We start from the raw sequence: 22045 nt of genomic DNA, 5'->3' as shown, positions 1-22045 counted from the left end.
AACATAATCCTATGCCCCTGTGGAAGTTATTACCCATGCCTTGCAGATGGGACTCCAAGCAGTGAAGTCAATTGCCCAAGATTCCACAACCCATGAACGAAAGAGTGGGATTCACACCCAGGCTTGGCAAGCTCTACATTCTGTGCTCCCTACACCACCTTGCTGAAGAAACCCTGGTGGCAGCCCTGACTAGACAGCAGTGACTGCGTATGCTAGAGTATGCCCACTTCCTATAGCCACAGCATTTCCATACCAGGTGCTGGGCCCACCAGACTGGCATCCTGGGATGAAGTGGGTCCCCAGCTACAGGACAACTAAGAGGAGATGGAGTATACCTCAGTCTTTGTGGGGTTTTTTTTTTTTTGTTGTTGTTTTTTGAGGTAAGGTCTCACTCTAGCCCAGGCTGACCTGGAATTCACTATGGAGTCTCAGGGTGGCCTCGAACTCATGGCGATCCTCCTACCTCTGCCTTTGAGTGCTGGGATTAAAGGCGTGCGCCACCACACCCGGCAGTCTTTGTATTTTAACTGAGATCAGCACTGACAAAATATTTCATCACCTTAATAAAATCAAATTTATATACGCCAAAACTTATTCATGTTAGCATGTGAAATGGCAAGTTTTAACCCATGTACGACAGTCATGTAAGTGCCTCGAATCCAGCCACATAATCAAGACAAGACATTTCCATCATCGAAACATCCCTCCTGCCATTTGCAATCCGCCCCCATCCCCAGCCCTGTCTCAGGCAGTGATCTGCTTTTTGCTGTTTACAGTTCTGTCCCCCCCTCCACCTTTTGTTAAAGAAAGAGAGAGAAAAAGAATTGGCATGCCAGAGCCTCAGCCATTGCAATGGAACTACAGACACCTGTGCCAACTAGTGTGCATGTGCAACCTTATACTTGTATCACCTTTGTGCATCTGGCTTATGTGGGATCTGGAGAAAGATTGAACATGGGTCCTTAGACTTCACAGGCAAGCGCCTCAACTGCTAAGCCATCTCTCCAGCCTATAGCGCTGCCCTTTTAAGAATGTCTAAGCCTGCTTTGTAAAGCCAGGCCTCATGTGCAGCTGCTTGGGAAGGTGAGGCAGGAGGATCACAAGTTTAAGGCCTGCCGGGGCTATGGAGTGAGTTCACAGCCAGCCTAGGCAACATAGTGAGACCCTTATTCAAAATAAAAAGAGGGCTGGAGACATGGCTCCGTGGTAGAACAGTTGGCTTGAATATGGCTCCTGGTTCAATTCCCAGTGAGTTTTGAAAGCAGAATTATATTGATAGTCTTTTGTGTCTGACTTCTTTCATGTGGCATAATGCTTTTGAGATATTCACCCATGTTGCATTATTGTTTTTGTCAATAGTCCTTTTTTTTTTAAGGTACGGTCTCACTCTAGTCCAGGCTGATCTGTAATTCACTATGGAGTCTCAGGGTAGCCTCAAACTCACAGCGCTCCTCCTACCTCTGCCTCCTGAGTGCTGGGATTAAAGGCATGCGCCACCACACGTGGCCGTTTTATTCTTTTGAGGCAGATCCTCACTGAGTGACCCAGATCGGCCGTGAATCATGATCCCCTGCCTTAGCTTCGCAAGTGCCGGATGACAGGCCACTATGCCTGGTTTGTTTGTTTCTTTTTGTTGTTGAGTAGGGCTCTGGGATATGAATACAGTACAATTTGTTTATCACTTACCAGGTGATATACATTAGGGTTGTGTCTAGGTCTAAGTTTTTTGAATACTGATGTGTATGCTATTATGTGGACATACATTTTCTTTTGTAAACAACTACAAGTAAGATTGTTGGATTATTTGGTAAATGTATGTATATAAAGTGGTAATTACTAAATATATATATATGTTTGTTTATTTGTTTTTTGAGGTAGGGTTTTGTTCTAGCCCAGGCTTATCTGGAATTCACTGTGTAGTCTCAGGGTGGTCATGAATTCAGTGATCCTGCTACCTCTGCCTCCCAAGTGCTGGTATTAAAGACATGCACCACCACGCCTGGCTTATATATATAATTTGTATGTGGTGTGCATGCATGTGTGTAAGTATGTTTGTATTATGTGGGTGAACATGTGTGCATGCATGTGGACACCAGAGGACAACCTTAGGTGTTGTTCCTCAGGTAACATCGTCTACCCCATTACAGACAGGATCTCTCAGTGGCTTGGAGATCATCAGTTAAGCTAGACTAGAGGCTGGAGAGATGGTTTAGTGGTTAAGGCACTTGTCTATGAGGCCTAAGGACCCAGGTTCAACTCCCCAGTACCCATGTTAACCAGATGCACAAGGTGGTGCATGCATCTGGAGTTCATTTGCAGTGGCTAGAGGCCCTGGCACCACACCCATTCTCTTTCTCTCTCTCTCTCTCTCTCCAAATATAAATATATATATATATAATGATAATAAACTAAACTAGGTGTCCTATGAGTTCTGGGGATCCACTGTCTCCACCTCTCCAACATTTATTGTGAGTTTATTTTATTTTAGCTGTTCTTATAGGTATGTAGTAATTAGCTCTTGTAGTCTTAATTTGCATTTACCTAATGACTAATATGACCATTAGCCATTCTTATACTTCTTTGGTAAAGTGTTTGTTTAAACCCTTTGCCCCTTATTATTGGGATATTGGAAATTGGGTTGTTTGTCATAATACTGGATAACCTCAAAATGTAAGCTACCAAATGGTTGTACTGCTAGGTGTGGCAGAGTTTACAGATAGGAGCACAGACTTTTCTAGAACATCTGAGTGTGGATACCATATCCACCATTAGGCATTCTGCAACCCTGGACCAGTTACTTGAGCTTTCTGAGTCTCTTCCTAATCAGTGAAATAGAGGTGATTATGAGCCCATGTCACAAATACGTTGGGAGGATTAAATGAGATCAGCTTAATACAACATGTGGCAAAATGGACACTCAGTGAATGAGTCGTTGTATTGAACATGGCAAAAGACTATGACTAATAATTCAAATTCAGTCGCTTGTCTGCCTGCCTTTCTTCCTTCCTTTCCTTCCTCCCTTTCTTCTTTCCTTTTTCTTTCTTCCAAACTTGCTGTGTAGTCAAGGCTGGTGTTGAATTCCTGATCCTGCTACTTCCACCTCTCAAGTGCCAGCATTACAGTGTTCACCACCATTCTCGGCTCAAAGTCACTTTCTTTCTTTTTTAGATATATTTTATTTATTTGCTTTAAGAAACATCCTGCCAGGCATGGTGGCACATGCCTTTAATCCCAGCACTCGGGAGGCAGAAGTAGGAGGATCACCATGAGTTCAAGGCCACCCTGAGACTCCATAGTGAATTCCAGGTCAGCCTGGGCTAGAGTGAGACCCTACCTCGAAAAACCAAAAAAAAAAAAAAAGGAATTATTCTGTTCTAGGAGGGGTTGGTTATGAAGACCAGAGGAGAGCCATCCCTAGGGATGGGGATATAAAGTTATAATACATTTCTTAGCTCCAGGCTCCTGCTTGTTAGGTAATGGATGGGACAGGAGACATTTTCACTCTGCCCTCTAGTTATTATTCCAGTGACCTTGGATGAGTCAGGAACTTTAATAAAAACATGCAAACCCTACTTGCTCGGAACCATCCTGGCTGACACTTTGTTTCCATTTTCATCTCAAGGTCCTGATCTATATTTATCAGACCTTTCATAACATTGGTCCAGTGGTGTTGGTTTACTGAGACATAGTCCATTTCTTTATTCACTTACTCGTAGGCATTTATTGAGAACCTGCTGTGGGCCAAATAATGGGCTGCAGGGTGGGAAATGAATCACACAGCCTTTCTAGGTTCAGGGTTAAAAGCAGGAGAAAACCTCATAAAACTGTATTTTAAAAATTCTTTGAGCCAGGCGTGGTGGGGCACGCCTTTAATACCAGTACTTGGGAGGCAGAGGCAGGTGGATCGCCGTGAGTTCGAGGTCACCCTGAGACTACATAGTGAGTTCCAGGTCAGCCTGGACTAGAGTGAGACCTTACCACGAAAATAAAAAAAAAAAAAAAAAGTTCTTTGAGGGACTCAGGAGGCAGAAGGAGGAGGATCACCTGAGTTTGGGGTGACCCTGAGACTACATAGTGAATTTCAGGTCAGCCTGGGCTAGAGTAAGATCCTACCTCAAAAAAAAAAAAAAAAAAAAAAAAAAAAATCTCTGAATTGCAACCACACAACCCTCCTTCCAGTTTTTCAAACATCTCTTCTCAACAGGTTTTTATGTAATACCACTGGTCACTTCCATCTCCCTACACATACATGCACACATGTGTACTCTAACCTACATACTACATACAAACTCATATACACACATACACGCATGCATTAAAAAATAAAAAATACAGGCCAGGTGTGGTGGCACATGCCTTTAATCCCAGCATTCAGGAGGCAGAGGTAGGAGGATTGCCATGAGTTTGAGGGCACCCTGAGACTCCATAGCGAATTCCAGGTCAGCCTGGGCTAGAGCGAGACCTTACCTCGAAAAACAAAACAAAAAAATATAATAATAATAATAATAATAACAATAATAAATACAGGGCTGGAGAGATGGCTTAGTGGTTAAGCGCTTGCCTGTGGAGCCTAAGGACCTCAGTTCGAGCCTTGATTCCCCAGGACCCACGAACTCCAGATGACAAGGGAGCGCATGCATCTGGAGTTCATTTGCAGTGGCTGGAGGCCCTGGCGCACCCATTCTCTCTCTACCTCTCTCTATCTGCCTCTTTCTCTGTCTGTTGCTCTCAAATAAATAAATTTTAAAAAATAAACAACAACAACAAAAAACAAACCAGTAACTCTAAAAACAAAACAACTAAAAAATATATATAATAAATACAGCCAGGTGTGGTGGCACACGCCTTTAATCCCAGCACTTGGGAGGCAGAGGTAGGAGGATCACCATGAGCTCCAGGCCAACCTGAGACTACATAGCGAATTCCAGGTCAGCCTGAGCTAGAGTGAGACCCTACCTTGAAAAACCCAAATAAGGGCTGGAGAGATGGCTTAGCGGTTAAGCGCTTGCCTGTGAAGCCTAAGGACCCCGGTTCGAGGCTCGGTTCCCCAGGTCCCACGTTAGCCAGATGCACAAGGGGCCGCACGCGTCTGGAGTTCGTTTGCAGAGGCTGGAAGCCCTGGCGCGCCCATTCTCTCTCTCCCTCTATCTGTCTTTCTCTGTGTCTGTCGTTCTCAAATAAATAAATAATTAATTTAAAAAAAAAAGAAAAACCCAAATAATAATAATAATAATACAATCAAACTATGTTCACAGTTGGCCAGGCATGCAGAAGGTGTTCAGGGTATTGAAGCTCTTAGGATTATTGCCAGTGATTCCTTCTGCCTGACAACTCATTCCAGAAGTCAGAAGGAAGAACATGTTTTAGGTGATAAGTTCCCCCCTCTTTCCAGTATCCCAAAATGAGGTTCTTATGAGAAGGGACCTCAGGGGTAGGCACTGTACCCTACTCGGGACACCCTAGCCACAGAGGATCCTGAAAGCTGCCCACTTAGAAGAGTCTAGCTCCTTGGCCGTGCTGGCCCCAGCCTGCAGAGATTCAGGACAAGGACGGTGTAACAGGAGAGGCAGCAGCTGGCGGGGAGGCAGGCCCTGTCCTTGAGAAGTTTGTTCTAATCTTAGAAGGAAAACCTCCTCTTCTGCTACAGCCTGCAGGACAAATGTCACAGACCTCGGGACATGCACACATTGCCACCACTGTGACTCAATGGCCAAGGGTCTGTCAGAGTGGCTGCAGTGTATTCCAGGGCTCTGGGAGGTGCTGATGAGGTAGCTCACACAGAGGGGGCTCTCTGGAAAATCGGGTTTATTAGTGGGCTGACCAGGGGGAGAGCAACACAGGACAGGGAGGTTCTGAATGGACGTGGGATAGAGTCAAATGGTACGTTTTCTTGTTGATGGGCATGAGTGAATCATCTGCCCGTACTTCCCACTGAGGAAGAGCCTATCCCGCTCCTCCCCTTCGCCCTGAGAACAGCAGCAGCAAAGCCCCTTTCGCAGCCTGCCGGACCCACGGGCTTGAGGAGGATCAACCTTTTCTAATGACAGGAGGAAGGAGAAGAGAAACATGGCTGCGTGCAACCCCTTTGTGCCTGCTGGCCTCCTTTGGGGTCTCGGCCCTGTCACCTTGTGTTGGCCTTCTCATCGCTGGGATAAAGCACTTGACCAGAGCCAGCTGATGGGAGGGAAGTGTTTAATCTTACAGTCTCGAGGGGAGACACCATGATGGCAGGGGAAAGCATGGCATGAGCAGAGGCTGAACGTCACCTCTGCCACAGCAGGTGGGGAAGAGCAGCAGGAGAGCGAGCCGCACTGGCTGGGGGAGCTGATTACAACACTCCTAAGCCTGGCCCCACAGTACACCTCCTCCAGCAAGGTTCTACCTCCCAAACTGCCACCAACCAGGGACCAAGCATTCAGAACACATACGTTTATGGGGTACACCTGATTCAAACCACTCCTTGTAATACAAGCCCAAATTCAACCCCAGGTGTCTGACACGGCAAATCCCAGCCAGGTGCTGCGGGGTTTGTCTGGGCCTCTACTCCACCCGCTTGGTACCAAGACAATGAACTTATGAAGAGGGTTTATTTTGACTGAAAGCTTGGGGGATGGGGTTGTTTTGGCGCCTGTGGTGGAAGTTGTGGAAAGATCATCTGTGGCCAGGAGAAAAAGAGAAGGAGGAAGACATTAGGGTTCCACAGTTCCCTTCAAAGATACACCCCCACTGACCTAAGAACCTAACACAAGCCACACCTCTCAACATTTCCACCACCTCTCAGCAACGCCACTCTGGTGACCAAGACTTCGACAAATAGGCATTTGAGGGACAGTCCAGATAGAAACTGACGGGTCCTGTTAATGGTCTTGATCTCCAGTGACCCCATCCCAGACCAGGCCACCCTCTCTAGTTTTGCAGAGTCTTGAAGTTAACAAAATACTGACTCCAGCCCCTGGTCTTAAGCCACCTGCGATGTATCTACTCGTGCCTGGATGGATATATAGGCTCACTAATTTCGTGGCTTATGCAATTACAAACTTATGATCCGATTGGTCAGGAACCAAAAGTGCAAAATGGACCCAGCTGTTTTTCTATCGGGGCTTTAGGAGAGAGGTCGTTTTCCTGTCTCTTCCAGGGCCCAAAGCAAATACTTTACTCGCTGAGCCATCTCCCCAGACTTCCTTCACTGGTTCTGTCCTCACAGACCCAGATTTCAAAGTCAGTATCTTCCCTCCAGCGACTGACTAGATGTGTTTGTGGCTGCAAAGCATGCTGGGAGCAGGCAAGAGGATGAGGAAAGGAATCTTCAACATAGAAACAAAGCTAGTTTTCTCTCCATTGGTCCCTTCTGCCTCAAGCCATTGGCCCCTTCCGACTAGATATCAAGACTTGCCACTTTTTAAAATAACAATTTGACTGAGATATAATTGACATACTATATTATTCACCTATTTAATCTTTAAAGTCAATTTAAGAGGATTTTTATCACCTCAAAAAGAAGAAGCCCCATGTTTTAGCTATCACTCCATCTCCTGTCTCCCCATCCCTTCCAGGCAACCATTAATTTACTTTTGGTGTTTATAGATTTGCCTGTCTGGAAATTTCATATAAATTAAATCAAATGATAGATGATCTATTGGAACTGGCTGCTCCGGCTTAGCGTAATAGTTTCAAGATCTGTCCACGTTTAATGTGCATCACAGTTTCATTCCTTTTTGTTTGTTTGTTTGTTTGTTTGTTTGTTTGTTTGTTTTTTCAAGGTAAGGTCTCACTCTAGCCCAGGCTGACCTGGAATGCACTATGTAGTCTCAGGCTGGCCTTGAACTCATGGCGATCCTCCTACCTTGGCTCCTAAAGTGCTGGGATTAAAGGCGCACACCACCACGCCAATTTCATTTTTTTTACAGCTGAATATTATCCCATTGTGTGACTAGGTTACATTTTGCTTCTCTATTCATTAGTAAGTATGAAAGGACTTGATATCTTTTAAAAATATTTTTGTTTATTTATTTATTTGCAAGGAGAGAGACCGAGAGAGAGATAGAAAATATGGGTGTGCCAGGGCCTCTCGCAGCTGCAAATGAACTCCAAACATACATGCCACTTTGTGAAGCTGCCTTTACAAAGGAACTGGGGGGTCAAATCTGGGCCTGCAGGCTTTGCAAACAAGGGTTACTTTAACTGCTGAACCATCTTCCCAGACCAAGACTTGATATCTTGATGCAGGTGTTTTGATTTAATGAAGCGTTGGACAAATATGTGGGTATCTGTGACCCTTATGAAACTTAACCTAGCCTTAGCTGTTTTTTAGTTAGTAGATACCATGCATGTCAGTCTCCAGGAGATGGCAAGTGAGCTCAAGGATGGGGCACGAGTGTCTGTGCGCATCTGTTTGGATATACTAGCCCATCTAAAGAGAGGCAACAGCTGGGAGTGGTGACGCATACACACCTTTAATTCCAGCACTCAGGAGGCAGAGGTAGGAGGGTCACTGTGAGTTCAAGGCCAGCCTGGAACTACAGAGTGAGTTCCAGTTCAGCCTGGGCTAGAGTGAGATCCTGTCTGGAAAATACAAAAAAGTAAAACAAGAAGGAAGGAAGGGAGGAAGAAAAGAAAGAAGGAAGGAAGGAAAAGGAAAAATAAGAAAAGATTAGGGGTAACTCTGGGCATCCTCAGTGTGTTCAGGGAAGCTACTAACATTCAGCAATAGCAAACAATTATTGACCACTTCCTTCGTTCCAGTTTCTATTCTAAGTATTTTCCATGCATAAATCATTAAATCCTTCCAATGACCCTGTAACATAGTTATTGTCATAATTATTCCCATTTTACAGATTGTGACCCTGAGATGCAAAAATGTTTCGTATCTTGTCTGAGACCTAGAATGAGTAAATACAGAGCCAGTGCTTAGACTCATAAAGGCTGAGTTAGGCGTGGTAAATCTGTCAGTGAACCCTGCCCGAGACAAGGAGCACTCATTCTGAATCTGATTGGGACTCTAGGGGTGTTGGTTTACTTCCTGCTGTCCATTGGAGAAGGGTGGTGCAGCCTCCGTAAATCAGGAAACATGTCACATATTGTATTGAAGAAAGGCTGATAAATATTAATAAATATTTTTGCAGGTGTGGTGGTGCACCCCTTTAATCCCAGCTCAGAAGGCAGAGGTAGGAGGATTGCTGTGAGTTCAAGGCCACCCTGAGACTACATAGTGACTTCCAGGTCAGCCTGGGCTAGAAAGTGAGAACTTACCTTGAAAAAAAAAGAATTAAGGTGGGCTGGAGAGATGGCTTAGCGGTTAAGCACTTGCCTGTGAAGCCTAAGGACCCCGGTTCGAGGCTCGGTTCCCCAGGTCCCATGTTAGCCAGATGCACAAGGGGGCGCACGCGTCTGGAGTTCGTTTGCAGAGGCTGGAAGCCCTGGTGCACCCATTCTCTCTCTCTCCCTCTACCTGTCTTTCTCTCTGTGTCTGTCACTCTCAAATAAATAAATAAATAAAAATTAAAAAAAAAAAAAGAATTAAGGGTTAGTCAGCTTTCCATCACTGTCACAGATATATGAGCTAAAACAACTTTTAAAAAAAAAGGAAAAGGGGCTAGAGAGATGGCTTAGCAGTTAAGGTGCTTGCTTGAAAAGCCAAAGGACCCAGGTTCAATTCCCCAGGACCTATGTAAGCCAGATGCACAAGGTGGTGCATGCGTCTGGAGTTCATTTGCAGTGGCTGGAGGCCCTGCCATGCCTGTTCTCTCCCTTTCTTTCTGTCTCTTTCTCTCTGTCAAATAAATAAATTTAAATTTAATATATTAATTTAAAAAAAGAAGAAGAAGAAGAAGAAGGAATGGGAGCTGGAGAGATGGCTCAGAAGTTAAAGTTCTTGCCTGGGTTCAGTTCCCAAGTACCCACATAAGCCAGATGCACAAAGTGGCCCATGCATCTGGAGTTTGTTTACAGTGGCTAGAGGCCCTGGCATGCCCATTCTCCCCCAACCCTCTCTCTCCCTCTCTCTCTCTCTCTCTCTCTCTCTCTCTCTCTCTCTCTCTCCTTCTTTCTCTCTTTCTCTCTGTTTGCAAGTAAATAAAATATTTTTTTTAAAAAAAAGAAGGAAAGGTTAGGGTTGAGAGATGGCTCAGTGATAAAAGGTGCTTGCTTACAAAGCCTTCCTGCCCATGTTCAATTCCTTAACCACCCACATTGGCATGCTTCAAGCATCTGGGATTCATTTGCAGCAGCAAGAGACCCTGGTCCTCCCCTGTCCCATGCACAAATGAAAATAGATAAATGGATAAATAAAAGAAGGAAAGACTTGCTTGGGTTCATAGTTTCCAGATTTTCTACCTGTGATCAACTGGCCTTGCTGACTTGGGCCTCTTGTAGCACACAGGAGCATATCATGGAGACAGTGCATGGAACAGGTCTGCTTACTTCATGACAGCTAAGATACAGAGAGGGGTAGTCAAGGTCCCAGCCTCCCCTTGAAGAGCATGCCCTTCAGTGACCCTAATGTCCTTGGGCTAGAGTCCAACTCCTAAATGTTTTACCACCTCACAGCAGCACCACAAACTGGAAGCCATGCCTTCAAGACGTGGGACTTACAGGTTCCAAATCCTAGCAGAGGTCCCTGCCCAGCATACATCAGAGACAAGACTAAAACTGACATCTGACTCTGAATTTTTCTTTTTTTATATTGTCTCTGTGCCTCTCTAACCCTAAGTAAATTCGTTCCTTGTTCTTATATAACATTTCCCAGGTTTTACAGAGAAATTTCATGCACATTATCTCCAAGATCACATAGACAAGCTCCTATCTCTGTAAAAGCACCCACAGTGAGCATCTCCCCTTCCTCTGCTATCCCCCACTGTTACTTGGGAGTTCATCTGGACACAAGCCCTGCCTGGCTCCCACTACCACAGCTGCTGACCACCTCCTGAGAGCCGCCCAGACCCCTGAGGAAGCTCCTAGAACTGTGCTCTTGCACTGTTGGAGGATTGCTAATCCCCCACACTGCAACGCCAAGTCCCGGGGGAAATGGAAAGTCCAGAGAATCCCTAAGAGGAACCAGCCCCTAATTCGTGGCTATAGGTCCTTTGGTGGATAGAGCCCTAGGTATGGGTTTTCCCTAAGAGGCAGTGGTAGAGGCCAAGAATCCTCCATTTTCACATCCTCAAATCCTACAAGTGGGTAGGTAGGAGAGATATTTGAAGCTTTTTTTTCTTAATTGGTTTTTCAAGGTAGGGTCTTACTCTAACTCAGGCTGACCTGGAATTCACTATGTAGTCTCAGGGTGGCCTCAAACTCACAGCGATCCTACTACCTCTGCTTCCCAAGTGCTGGAATTAAAGGCGTGTGCCACCATGCCCAGCTATTTGGGGCTTTTAAAAAAATTTTTTTTGTTTATTTTTATTTATTTATTTGAGAGCAACAGAGAGAGAGAGAAAGAGGCAGATAGAGAGAGAGAGAGAACGGGCACGCCAGGGTCTCCAGCCACTGCAAACGAACTCCAGATGCATGCGCCCTCTTGTGCATCTGGCTAATGTGGGTCTTGGGGAACTGAGCCTCGAACAGGGGTTCTTAGGCTTTACAGGCAAGCGCTTAACCGCTAAGCCATCTCTCCAGCCCCTATTTGGGGCTTTTTTGACCTTGTATGAAATATTTGTTTCCATGTCCTCATTTCTGTTCCTCTGCTTCAACTGTTTCTGTTGTTCACTCCACATACTGTATTCCCCCAGGACAGGCTATTCACCATTTGAGGCCATCACTGTTACCACAATGCATGACAGTGTCTAGAGATGCTCAGGAGAGGATGAATGAATGAGTCACCAGCAGAGATACGAACCCAACATTTATGTGGAACATTCTGGTTTTTTTTATGTTATTTATTTGCAAGCAGAGAGTTGCGGGGGGGGCAGAGAAGAGAGAATAGGTGTGCCAGGGTGCCTAGCCACTGCAAATAAACTCCAGATGCATGCACCACTTTGTGCATCTGGCTTTACTGGGTACTAGGGAATCAAACTTCAGTAGTTAGGCTTTGCAGGCAAGCACCTTAACCACTGAGCCAACTCTCCAGCCCTGCTTTGTTTTGTTTTTTAACTTTCATCACTTAGACCAGAGAACCTTCTGGCCCAGAAACATTTCTGTCTTCTCTGTCCATCTGCAGTCCACACCTAATCAATGGCCCCATAGATTAGCAGCAGTAGTCCCTTGTTGGAGAAAGGCCAGTTCAGTGCAGAGAAGGCAGTGCAGGGTTAAGCCTTTGAGCTCTTCTCCTCCCTGCTCTGCATTTTCCCTGATTTGATTCTGTCAACTGCCATCTCCACCTGGGGACTCTCAGCTTTCTTCCAGCCTGAACCTTCTTTCCGTTGATATCCAGCCTTGGGTGGTTTTTTTTTTTTAACTCCCTCTACTTTATCTCCACTCTGTGGTCTAATTGATATTTCCTACTTTCACAACAAAGAAAAGTCTATTCCTTCCCTGTCTATCCTCAGCTACATTTTCCTCCCCTGAAAGCTTTCCCCAGCCTAAGAGAAAACCACACCAGGTGTTCTGTTGTCTGGGGCAAACCCTTGATTGTGGCATCCCCTGCCCTGCACACATGTTTCATCGTAAATCCCAACAATTTGATCGCCGAACTCATCAGCCCCAAGCAACAAGCCTGCTCCACACACTGTCGCCTTCCAGCCGGACCTCTGCCAGCGCCTGCCTTTGGTCTCCCGCACCCACTCCCATCCACTCTCCACACATGGCCTCTTGATGGGTAACTCAGGTCACACCTCTCCTGTCACCCTCCAAATAGCATCCTATTCACTAGAAGGAAACACAAACTGCTCCTCTTGAACCTGCCCCGTGGGGCTGGCCCCAGGCTACTTCTCATCTGTTATCTCCCCACTCCCTTCTGGTACCACAACGGCCCTGCCACAGTCTTATCTCCTCTGTCCCTCAGCCCTTGCTCCTGTCTGTCTGGGCTTCTTCTCCTGCTATCTTTCCCTGGCTGGGGTTCAACTCAACACATACTCCTCAGAGATGTCTTCCCACACCTCCATAGAAAAAGTGACCTACTTTATCTTTTTTTTTCCTCTCTCTCTCTCTTTCCAAGGTAGGGTCTCACTCTAGCTCAGGCTGACTTGGAATTCACTATGTAGTCTCTCTCAGGGTAGCCTCGAACTCTCAGCGATCCTCCTACCCCTGCCTCCCGAGTGCTGAGATTAAAGGTGTGAACCACCACACCCAGCCTATTTTATCTTTTTACGGCACTTAAATGATCTTGATCTGTGTGTGCATTTATTGGTGACTCCTCGCAGTTATGGAAGGGTGAGAACTCTGTCTTGTCCTCTGTTACACCCAGAAGCGTCCATTGATGACAGGTGGATGAGATGTGTCCTCCAGTGAAGGAGTAGGGTCAGTGTAGTCTGCAGAGGGGGAGGAAACAGCACTTCAGAGCTCGGGTGGTTCTCATGTCGACAATGACTGACTTGAACAGCAAGTTACTCGGCAGCTCTGCCCCATTTTCCACTTCTAGAAGAAGTAAGAATTAGAGACGAGGCCACAAACCTGAGGACAAATGGACCCACCTGGTCTAGTCCATCAGCCTAGGGTGGCTGTGGGCAAACATTGGGGTGAATCAAATAACTGGGAACAAGGGGACCATATAGGGGATATTGCAGCACCCCAATAAGATTCTACATTGATCTTTCTCAAATGACAGAGAAGTGGTTGGTAAGAGATGGTTACTCATCTGAGGAGATGGTGAGCACCCTGCATGAATGTCCTGGGGTCCTTTTCAGTCTGGAAGATCAAAGAAGCAAGTGTTCCATGTGCCCCTGGGGCTCTCTGCTCTCTGTCTTGTTTCTGGGGAGCAAGGGAGCCTTCCTATTGGCTAAGATGGTTCCATTGCTGTGAACAATGAGGCCTCTTACGGCAGCTGATTTTCCTAACCTGTGGCCCAGAGACGGTTAGAGGTTTACACCTTGGACCAAGGAGGAGGATGGAGAACAGGAAAGAGCCAGGGAGGTGGAAGGGCCTTCCTCTGGCCCGCACACAAAGGTTCCACTATGCAGATGGTCAGCAGTCTCCAGATTATATTTACTTAGCATGGAAATGGCGCAGAGGAAGTTCCATGTCGTCTAGACACAGGCATCTCAGTTCTCACAAGAAAGTCCCACAGATATGGAAAGAAAACACCACCGGTGATTTTCTCCTGGCCTCGGCAAAGTCAGACATACCCACAGGCATGGTCTTCAAGCTAGCTGGCACAGCCAGATTGGCATGGTGGCAGGGAAGGTGTGGTTAGCAAAACTTGGGCCCAGGAGGATGGAGTGGAAACAGACAGCCTGTGAAGTCAAGTGTGGACTTGAGCAGGACAGAGGAAAGAGATCAGAGGCAGATTGAAGATGCGGGAGCCTGGGCCAGGAGGAAAGGGCAAGCTGAGGTCAGGCCAGTGGCCAAGTTCCGGAGGTGTCAATGTCAGTGTTGGAGACTGGGGCAGCAACTGGGCGTGGTCCAAAGGGGGAGTCGAGGGTGTCAGTGACGGTAGGAGCAGGTGTGTAAGTCCTGACGCTGGCTGGGTAGCCTGGATGGGAGGAGGGGGAAGGAACCAGCCTTTGATGAGCATAGTCTACATTTCTGCTCCTGTGCTAAGTGCTTCATGGAAAAAAAAAAATATATATTTAATGCTGGGGAAGCTGAGGGTCTCAGGAAAGCCTGGGAGGAGGTAGAAGACAAAGAACACAGTCCAGGGCTGGAGAGATGGCTTAGTGGTTAAGGCACTTGCCTGCAAAGCCAAAGAGCCCAGGTTCGATTCCCCAGGACCCACCTAAGCCAGATTCACAAGGTGGCACAAGTGTCTGGAGTTCATTTGCAGTGGCTGTATGCCCTGGCGTGCCCATTCTCTCTCCAACCCCCTCAAATAAATAAATAAGCACACAGTCCAGGTGAGAGTGGCCTTACCAAAATGGTCTCAGGGCCCAGTGAGAACCATTGCACCCACTGAGGGGCTCTGTAGCTAGAATAGCAAGGTTCAAATCCAGGCAAAGCCTCTCATGAGCTGAGCCGCCAGCCCCAAGACCTTGCTGCTACCATGGCACCTGGGTGACCCAATGGCTAATAATAATAATAATAATAATTTTGAGACTTACATAACCCTTTGTACAGGTTATACTACTTAACTCCTGCCCATTGCTGGGTGATCTGATTTGTCATGAAATATTCCACAGTTTATTCCACTTGATTTCTCCTGTGTGACTCTGGCTAGGTTGCATGGTCTCTTGGGGCTTCAGCATGCCCAGCAGGCAGTCAGCAGTCATCTGTCAGGAAAGCAAACTCAGATGTCGTACCATCTTTCCTTCAACCCAGTTTGTAAACCCTAAATGCTTCCAGAAGCCTGATCGCTTCCCCTCCCACTGAGCCTCTTGCCGAGCCCACTTTTGAGACAGGGAAGTTCAGGCCTTTCTGATCCCTGTGTGGCTCTATTTTTAACCGGAGTGTCTCTCGCTACACCACCAGCCATTGGCGCCAGGGAAGCTGAGGTAGAGTGCGCCGTCAGCAGGGCTTGGGCAATAAATAGCAGTGGACAGAGGCCGAGCTGTTGTGAGTCAGGAAGCTAGGTAAAGAGACAACCCGCTTACTGCCCCGCACCTCTGCTCAGCAAGCCATGTACTGTCCGTAAAGCCTTTCTGAAGATGTTTCAGGGGGGCGAGATGTTGGCCGCTGACCACTGCTAATGTGGCCAGTGGAAGGGCCAGGAAGGCTAGTCTTGTGGACCCTGACTGACTGGCCCTCATGGGATGGGGCTTCTGGCTTCCTGGCCTTGCTCAGCATCATGGCAAACACCTGGCACCTTGACTAGAGGCGAATCATACCACTCAACCTCGGTGTGTAGGCTAGGATGGGGATGAACTTGACAGTGAGCAGGTCACAGGGACAAAGTGCCCGTCTTTCCCCAGAACATCGAGTCACATCAGCAGGTGCGAGGCCTCAGCCACAGTGTCCCTCCTTTATGTAAATCTTCTTTTCCAAGCCAGCCCTGTTTGCCTCACTTCATTACCAGGATGGGGCATCACCCAAATAAAATAAAATAAAATAACCTGAAGATAATTTTAGCACAAAAAGGAGAGCTGTGAAAGTGTCAGGGTGTGCAAGGGTGTGGTGGAACAGAGGTGCACACTTTATGCTAGAATGGGGGGCACACCCTCTTGTATGGGTTCTGAGACTCCTGGAGAGGCAGACAGGGACTTTCTCAAACTGTTGCCCAAGGCCCCCAAGACCAGAGGAGGGAAGTAGTAGAGACAGTGCTCAGTGTGTGTTAAGAAATGCCACTGTATGGCCTCAGCAGCTAAGGAGCTTGCCCATAAAGCCTAACAACCTGAGTTCGATTGCCCAGTGCCCACATAAAGCCAGATGCATAAAGTGGCACATGCATCTGGTGTTTGTTTGAGTAGCTAGAGGCCCTTGTGCACCCATTCTCTCTCCCTCTCCTCTCTCTCTCTCGCTCACTTGCTCGCTCGCTCCTGGGATTGGTGGCACATGCCTTTAATCCCAGCACTTGAGAGGCTGAGGTAGGAGAAACACTGAGAGTTGGAGGCCAGTCTGAGACTATATAGTGAATTCCAGGTCAAGCCTGGACTAGAGCAAGACCCCTCGAAACACAAAAGAAAAGAAAAGAGTCACTATCATGGTGACAAAAAAAAAAAAAGCCTAATGCTTCTGGGACTGGACATGTAAAACCACTATAAAACCAGAAATAGCTGGGCATGGTGGCTCCTGCCTGTAAACCCAGCACTCAGGAGGCAGAGGTAAAAAGATCACCATGAGTTTGAGGCCACCCTAAGACTACATAATGAATTCCAGGTCAGCCTGGACTAGAGCGAGACCCTACCTAATAAATAAATTAATTAATTAATTAATTAATTAATTTAAAAACAGATGGTTATGTGATTATGTGGGCCATGTGTGGCAAGGCAGAGGTAAGGTACCACTTCCCGCGTCACTGATTTCCTTTTGTGACGTGGTGACAGTGGCATGTGTGAGTGAACATGTCTTTGAGTCCCTCTTAGCCAGAGGCATCAGTAAACTGATGAGCCAAACTGGAGGCTCAGCCCATAAGCAGTCCTAGCAGCAATCTTTCCAAATCCCTATCCCAACCCAGTGTGGTGGGGCATAGAGATAGAGGTAGGGGAATCACCGAGAGTTCAAGTCCACCCTGAGAATAGAGTGAATTCCAGGTTAGCCTGGGCTAGAGTGAGAACCTACCTCAAGAAACAAAACAGCCGGGCATGGTGGTGCATGCCTTTAATCCCAGTACTGGGGAGGCAGAGATAGGAGGATCACTGTAAGTTCGAGGCCACCCTGAGACACCATAGTGAATTCCAGGTCAGCCGGGGCTAGAGTGAGACCCTACCTCGAAAAACAAACAAACAAACAAAAAAGCCAAAAAAAAAGGACCAGCCGGGCGTGGTGGCACATGTCTAATCCCAGCACTCGGGAGGCAGAGGTTGGAAGATTGCTGTGAGTTTGAGGCCACCCTGAGACCAAATCCTTGTCCCAGCCCTGCAGGCACCAAACTCACTGAGCAATCTTATGAGAGCTAGATGAGATACTATTATCCTCACTAAGGCCAGAACCGCTTTATGTGGGAGGAGAAGCAGGCTGGGGTTGAGTTCCCAAAGCCCTGTTCTCTGCCTGTCTGCTGTGTGCCTCTCTTGTCAAGAAATGTTTACTGAATACTGTGTAGCCCAGGCTATTCAATGAAGTAGAAAAGACAAGAGTAAGAGAGAGAGAGGGAATGTAAATTCAGGAAAGGGTGTGTGCTCACCCCATTTCCTATAAAGACCGTGTCTCCAAATGCTTTCGTTTAACATCCGTTTTCCAAAGTCATTGAACAGTAGGAGGAGACTCCCAGACTGTTTATGAGGCAAACCCTTTTTGGTGGAGTCTCTACCAAATGAGAGACACTGCTCTGTACTGCTTCTAAGATCTTGGACTACCCTCTAGAACAGCACCCAGTTTTCTTTGTCACCAGAGGCACATCCAGGGCCCCAGTACATTGCAGATATTCACCAAATGTAGTTGACTGAATGGCTTATAAAAAAAAAAAATTCTAAGCCGGGTGTGGTGGCACATACCTTTAATCCCAGCATTTGGGAGGCAGAGGTAGGAGGATGGCCATGAGTTTGAAACCACCCTGAGACTACATAGTGAATTCCAAGTCACTATATAGTGAATTTCTGAATATTTGAGCCAGTTGCAAAACACTGTTAAACTACCTCATTGCCACAGAATTCATACTGTGGCCACAAAACAGGTGCCTTTCACGGCACCCTGAACTGATCCTTGGAAGAGTCAGTGCACACTTGTTGATTAATGTTAGCCTCTCCTTGGTTTGCCAGGAAAGACCAGCAGAAACCAACTCTAACGTGGACAGCTCTGCGCCCCCATCAGTGGCCCAGCTGGCTGGGAGGTTTCGGGAGCAGGCAGCTGCCACCAAAGAGGTGAGTCAGGAGGCTTGAAGCATCCTCTACTGGGAGGGGGCTGGAGGAAGGGGAAATATCTCAGGCCCCGAGGAGAAAGGAGGAGCAGAGAGACCTTGGCAATTACCAAATTAGGAAAAGAAGCCAGAGAGGGTCCTGTGAACGTGAGGAATGTGCCACCACTGCCTAGAGCCATGCAGAGTCCTTCCTCACTGCAGAGGCTCCTCTGTGGCCAGCGAGGCTAAGAGGTAAGGCAGAGAGCTGTAAGACTGCGGACACCAGGGAGTGTGGACTCCTTCCTTTCATCTTGATCTTCCACTGACGATGGCTTGCATGATGCACGGCTGTGCTGGGTCTGGACCGGTTCAGAGTGAGGAAGCCCCCACACATAGGGCTCCCGCACCCAGCCTAGGGGCCAAGAGCCAGGCAAGGCTGGGCAGGTCCTGAATTGACAGTGGAGAAGAAAACACGTTCTCACAGATGATCAGGAATCAGGGAATTCCAGAATCCTGCTGAGAGCGGGAGAAGAGGCATCATGACTGGAGATTTGGTTGTCTCGGCCATGTGGTATGGGAGTGAGAGGAAGGTGCTGAGCCTGGGGGCGCATGCTTGTAATCTTAGCACGTGGAGATGGGGTCTGGCGGATCCGAAAGTTCAAGGTCATCCCAGGGTACACTAGGAATGTGAGGCCATCCAGTGCCACGTGAGACCCGCTCTCGTCTCCAAAACAAGAAGTGAGATGAGGGAAGAGCTCGCAAGGTGGGAGGGGCCTACCGTCCCCCATGGGGTAGTGACACCTCAGTTATATTGCTTTTTCGTGTACATTATTTTGTGCTTCTGTTTTCTCATTTGAAGACAATAATTTCTAGACATAGGAATGTCCTATAGGACAAAGGAGATGGCATTGATCGAAGGCACTGGCACTGGCTGACAGCTGAAAAGGCTGGATGGGAATGTCATCTTGAGAGGCTGACTCCAGTCACAGGATCTTAACTGAGAAGCAGCTATTCAGGAAAGGAACAGGACAGGAGAGGCCGAGAGTGAACTGGATCAGCAGTGTAAAGCATCAGTCCATATAGGTGGGCGGTCTGATAGACAGCCAACCCTCTCATCATCATCCTTTCCTCCTCCAGACATCCCTAACCATGCCTCACACCGGTTTCCACTTCTTCCTCTCCCTCCCTGTGGCCTGACTTGCTGTCTCTCTTTTTCTCTCTGTGTTGTCTGTCACATTCCCTCTAGACACCATCCAGTAAACCAACAAGAAGGAAACCGCCCTGCTCCCTCCCTCTGTTCCCCCCCAGGGTAGAGCTGGGCCAAAATGGTGAGGAGGTAAGTGCTGTTGGGGCACAGTGTGGGTTTTCTTCCTCCTTCCTGCAGGAAGAGGTGCGGACCTTGAACTTTGTCCAGGAGAACTCTCCATCTCAGACGCAAAGGTGGTAGATGCCTCTTCTTAACGCTTCCCAGATCCTGTACTTTAGAACCTAGCTCCACTCCGCCAGTCTCTCTTAATAATCCTCCTTGATATTCCTCCTTGATAATCATAATTCCTCCTTGATAATCAGTTAGGATGGGAGAACCATTTTTCAAACCCGAGGAAGGCTGCAAAAGAGGGTGGTCTTGTATCGTAACCCTACAAGTTTTTGATGTCAGGAAAGTTGCATTTGATTTCCAGGTCTAAGGGCGATGGTTGCGGCATAAATAAGGTGTGGAGAAAGTACTAGAAAGAGAGGCTGTGCTGTCCTAAGGCAGAACTGTCATTCAAGAGAAGCTCCTGGCTCCTCCACATCCTGGCAAAGGCTCACCATTGTTCGGGGCTGCTGTAAGAAAACCAGAGCACACAGGAGCCTCCTTGCCCTCAGATATAAATAGCCAGTGTTGCCAACATAATGAGAGCTCTGCGTCGTAGATCATAGCCAGTAACAGAGTCGCAGCCTGCATGCCCGTCCAGCCTTATTTATGTAATTGTAGCTGTTCGAGCGGCCGCTGCCGCCTGGACTCAGCAGACCGCGAACCTTCACTGGTCACGGTCATGGTCATGCCAGAAACTAACTTGCAAGTTGTCTCCTAGCCTGGGAAGCCAAGCCCAAAATAGAGTGAGTAAGCCACACAGTTTACTCCCCAATTCCCACTTCAGCTCCCTCTTTCTTCCTCAGACCCTTTGTTGCAGTCAGGCTCACATTGCTGGTAGAAATCACCCAACCAAGAGCAGCTTGTGGGAAAAAAAAAAAAAAAGAGGTTTATTTTGGCTTACAGGCTTGAGCGGGAAGCTCCATGATGGCAGGGGAAAATGACATCATGAGCAGAGGGTGGACATCGTCCCCTGGCCCACATAAGGTGGACAATAGGAACAGGAGAGTGTGCCAAACACTGGCTTGGGGAAACTGGCTATAACACCCATAAGCCCACCCCCCCGCCCCCCCCCCCCCCGCCAACATTACACTGCCTCCAGGAGGCGTTAATTCCCAAATCTCCATCAGCTGGGAACCTAGCATTCTAAGCATCTACGTTTATGGGGGACACCTGGATCAAACCACCATATTCCACCCCTGGCCCCCATAAACTAATAACCATACATGATATAAAATGCAGTGTATTCATCCAACTTTAAAAGTCCCCATACTTTTTATCAATTCCAATGATGTTCATACATCCCCATAGTCCAAGATCTTTTAACTGAGCCATAATACCAAAAAATAACCTCAAAAAACCCATAATGGCACAGAATAAACATTCACACTGCAAAAGATGGCATTGTGCAATGTAAATATTCGAGCAATACAAGATTTAAAACAACCCGGGCAAACATCAAGCTCTGTAGCTCCAGGTCCAACAACTCTAGCCAGTGATAGGTTTCCAAGTCCAATAATTCTAACCAGCAACAAGTCTCTGGAGTTCCAATTCCACCCCTCCAGCTAGGCTACTCACAGTCCTGGAAAACTTCACCAGGGGCTGGCAGCTCCCCTCAGCAGCCATCGTGTGGTCCCAGTATCTCCACTGGGTCTCCACTGAAATCCACAGTTCATCCTCATGGCCCCATGAGATCTCCATGCAGACATCCAGCAAAGCTGCTTCACCCTGCCCACAGCCGTTTCCAAAACACGAGACTGTGTTGCAAACTCAATGACGCTCTCTTTCTGGCATTTTTTAATACTCCACAATACCAGGTAGGGTGCCAATGTGCTAATCCAAAGGGGAATAAAACAGACTTTGAAGAACAGGACACTCTTTGAGCACTCAGGCCCCTTCAAAAGAATCTACATTCTTCCTATTGCCCCAGTGCAGGTCAGCTGGCCCCATCTCAAAGGGTGTAATCTCTCGATTGAAGCTGAACAAGCAGTAGTTCACCCCCCAAATTTTTTTCTATGCCATATCCCTCTGCTCACACCAGTCCATTTCTACACAATGCAACCCTGCACAACTTGTCAGGACACAAGCATAACAGCAAGCTTCCCACACAAACTGCTAGCCCAGTCCAGGCACAGCTCTTTCTCACCCTCATAAGCCAAACCTCACAGTCCATAGTTCTTACTGCATTCAGATCTTTCAACTCTGACCAGAATAGTCCATCAAGCTGTACTTACAGCACT

General features: G+C 47.3%; 1 protein-coding gene across 2 annotated transcripts in view; it reads left to right on the top strand.

Moving 5' to 3' along the window:
* Nucleotides 1–22045, top strand: part of Rcsd1 (RCSD domain containing 1) — an 83163-nt gene that overhangs the window by 39345 nt on the left and 21773 nt on the right. The window contains exons 2-3 of one of the 2 annotated variants that reach the window (XM_045142241.1): nt 18375–18476; nt 19698–19787. In XM_045142241.1, the coding sequence (XP_044998176.1) occupies nt 18375–18476; nt 19698–19787 (192 nt within the window). The remainder of the gene's footprint in view (nt 1–18374; nt 18477–19697; nt 19788–22045) is intronic. The other variant, XM_045142242.1, reaches the window with a different exon arrangement.

The sequence above is a fragment of the Jaculus jaculus genome, chromosome 1 (genome assembly GCF_020740685.1).
Source record: "Jaculus jaculus isolate mJacJac1 chromosome 1, mJacJac1.mat.Y.cur, whole genome shotgun sequence".
Taxonomy (NCBI): domain Eukaryota; kingdom Metazoa; phylum Chordata; class Mammalia; order Rodentia; family Dipodidae; genus Jaculus; species Jaculus jaculus.
This window is presented reverse-complemented; position numbering and strand designations above follow the sequence as displayed.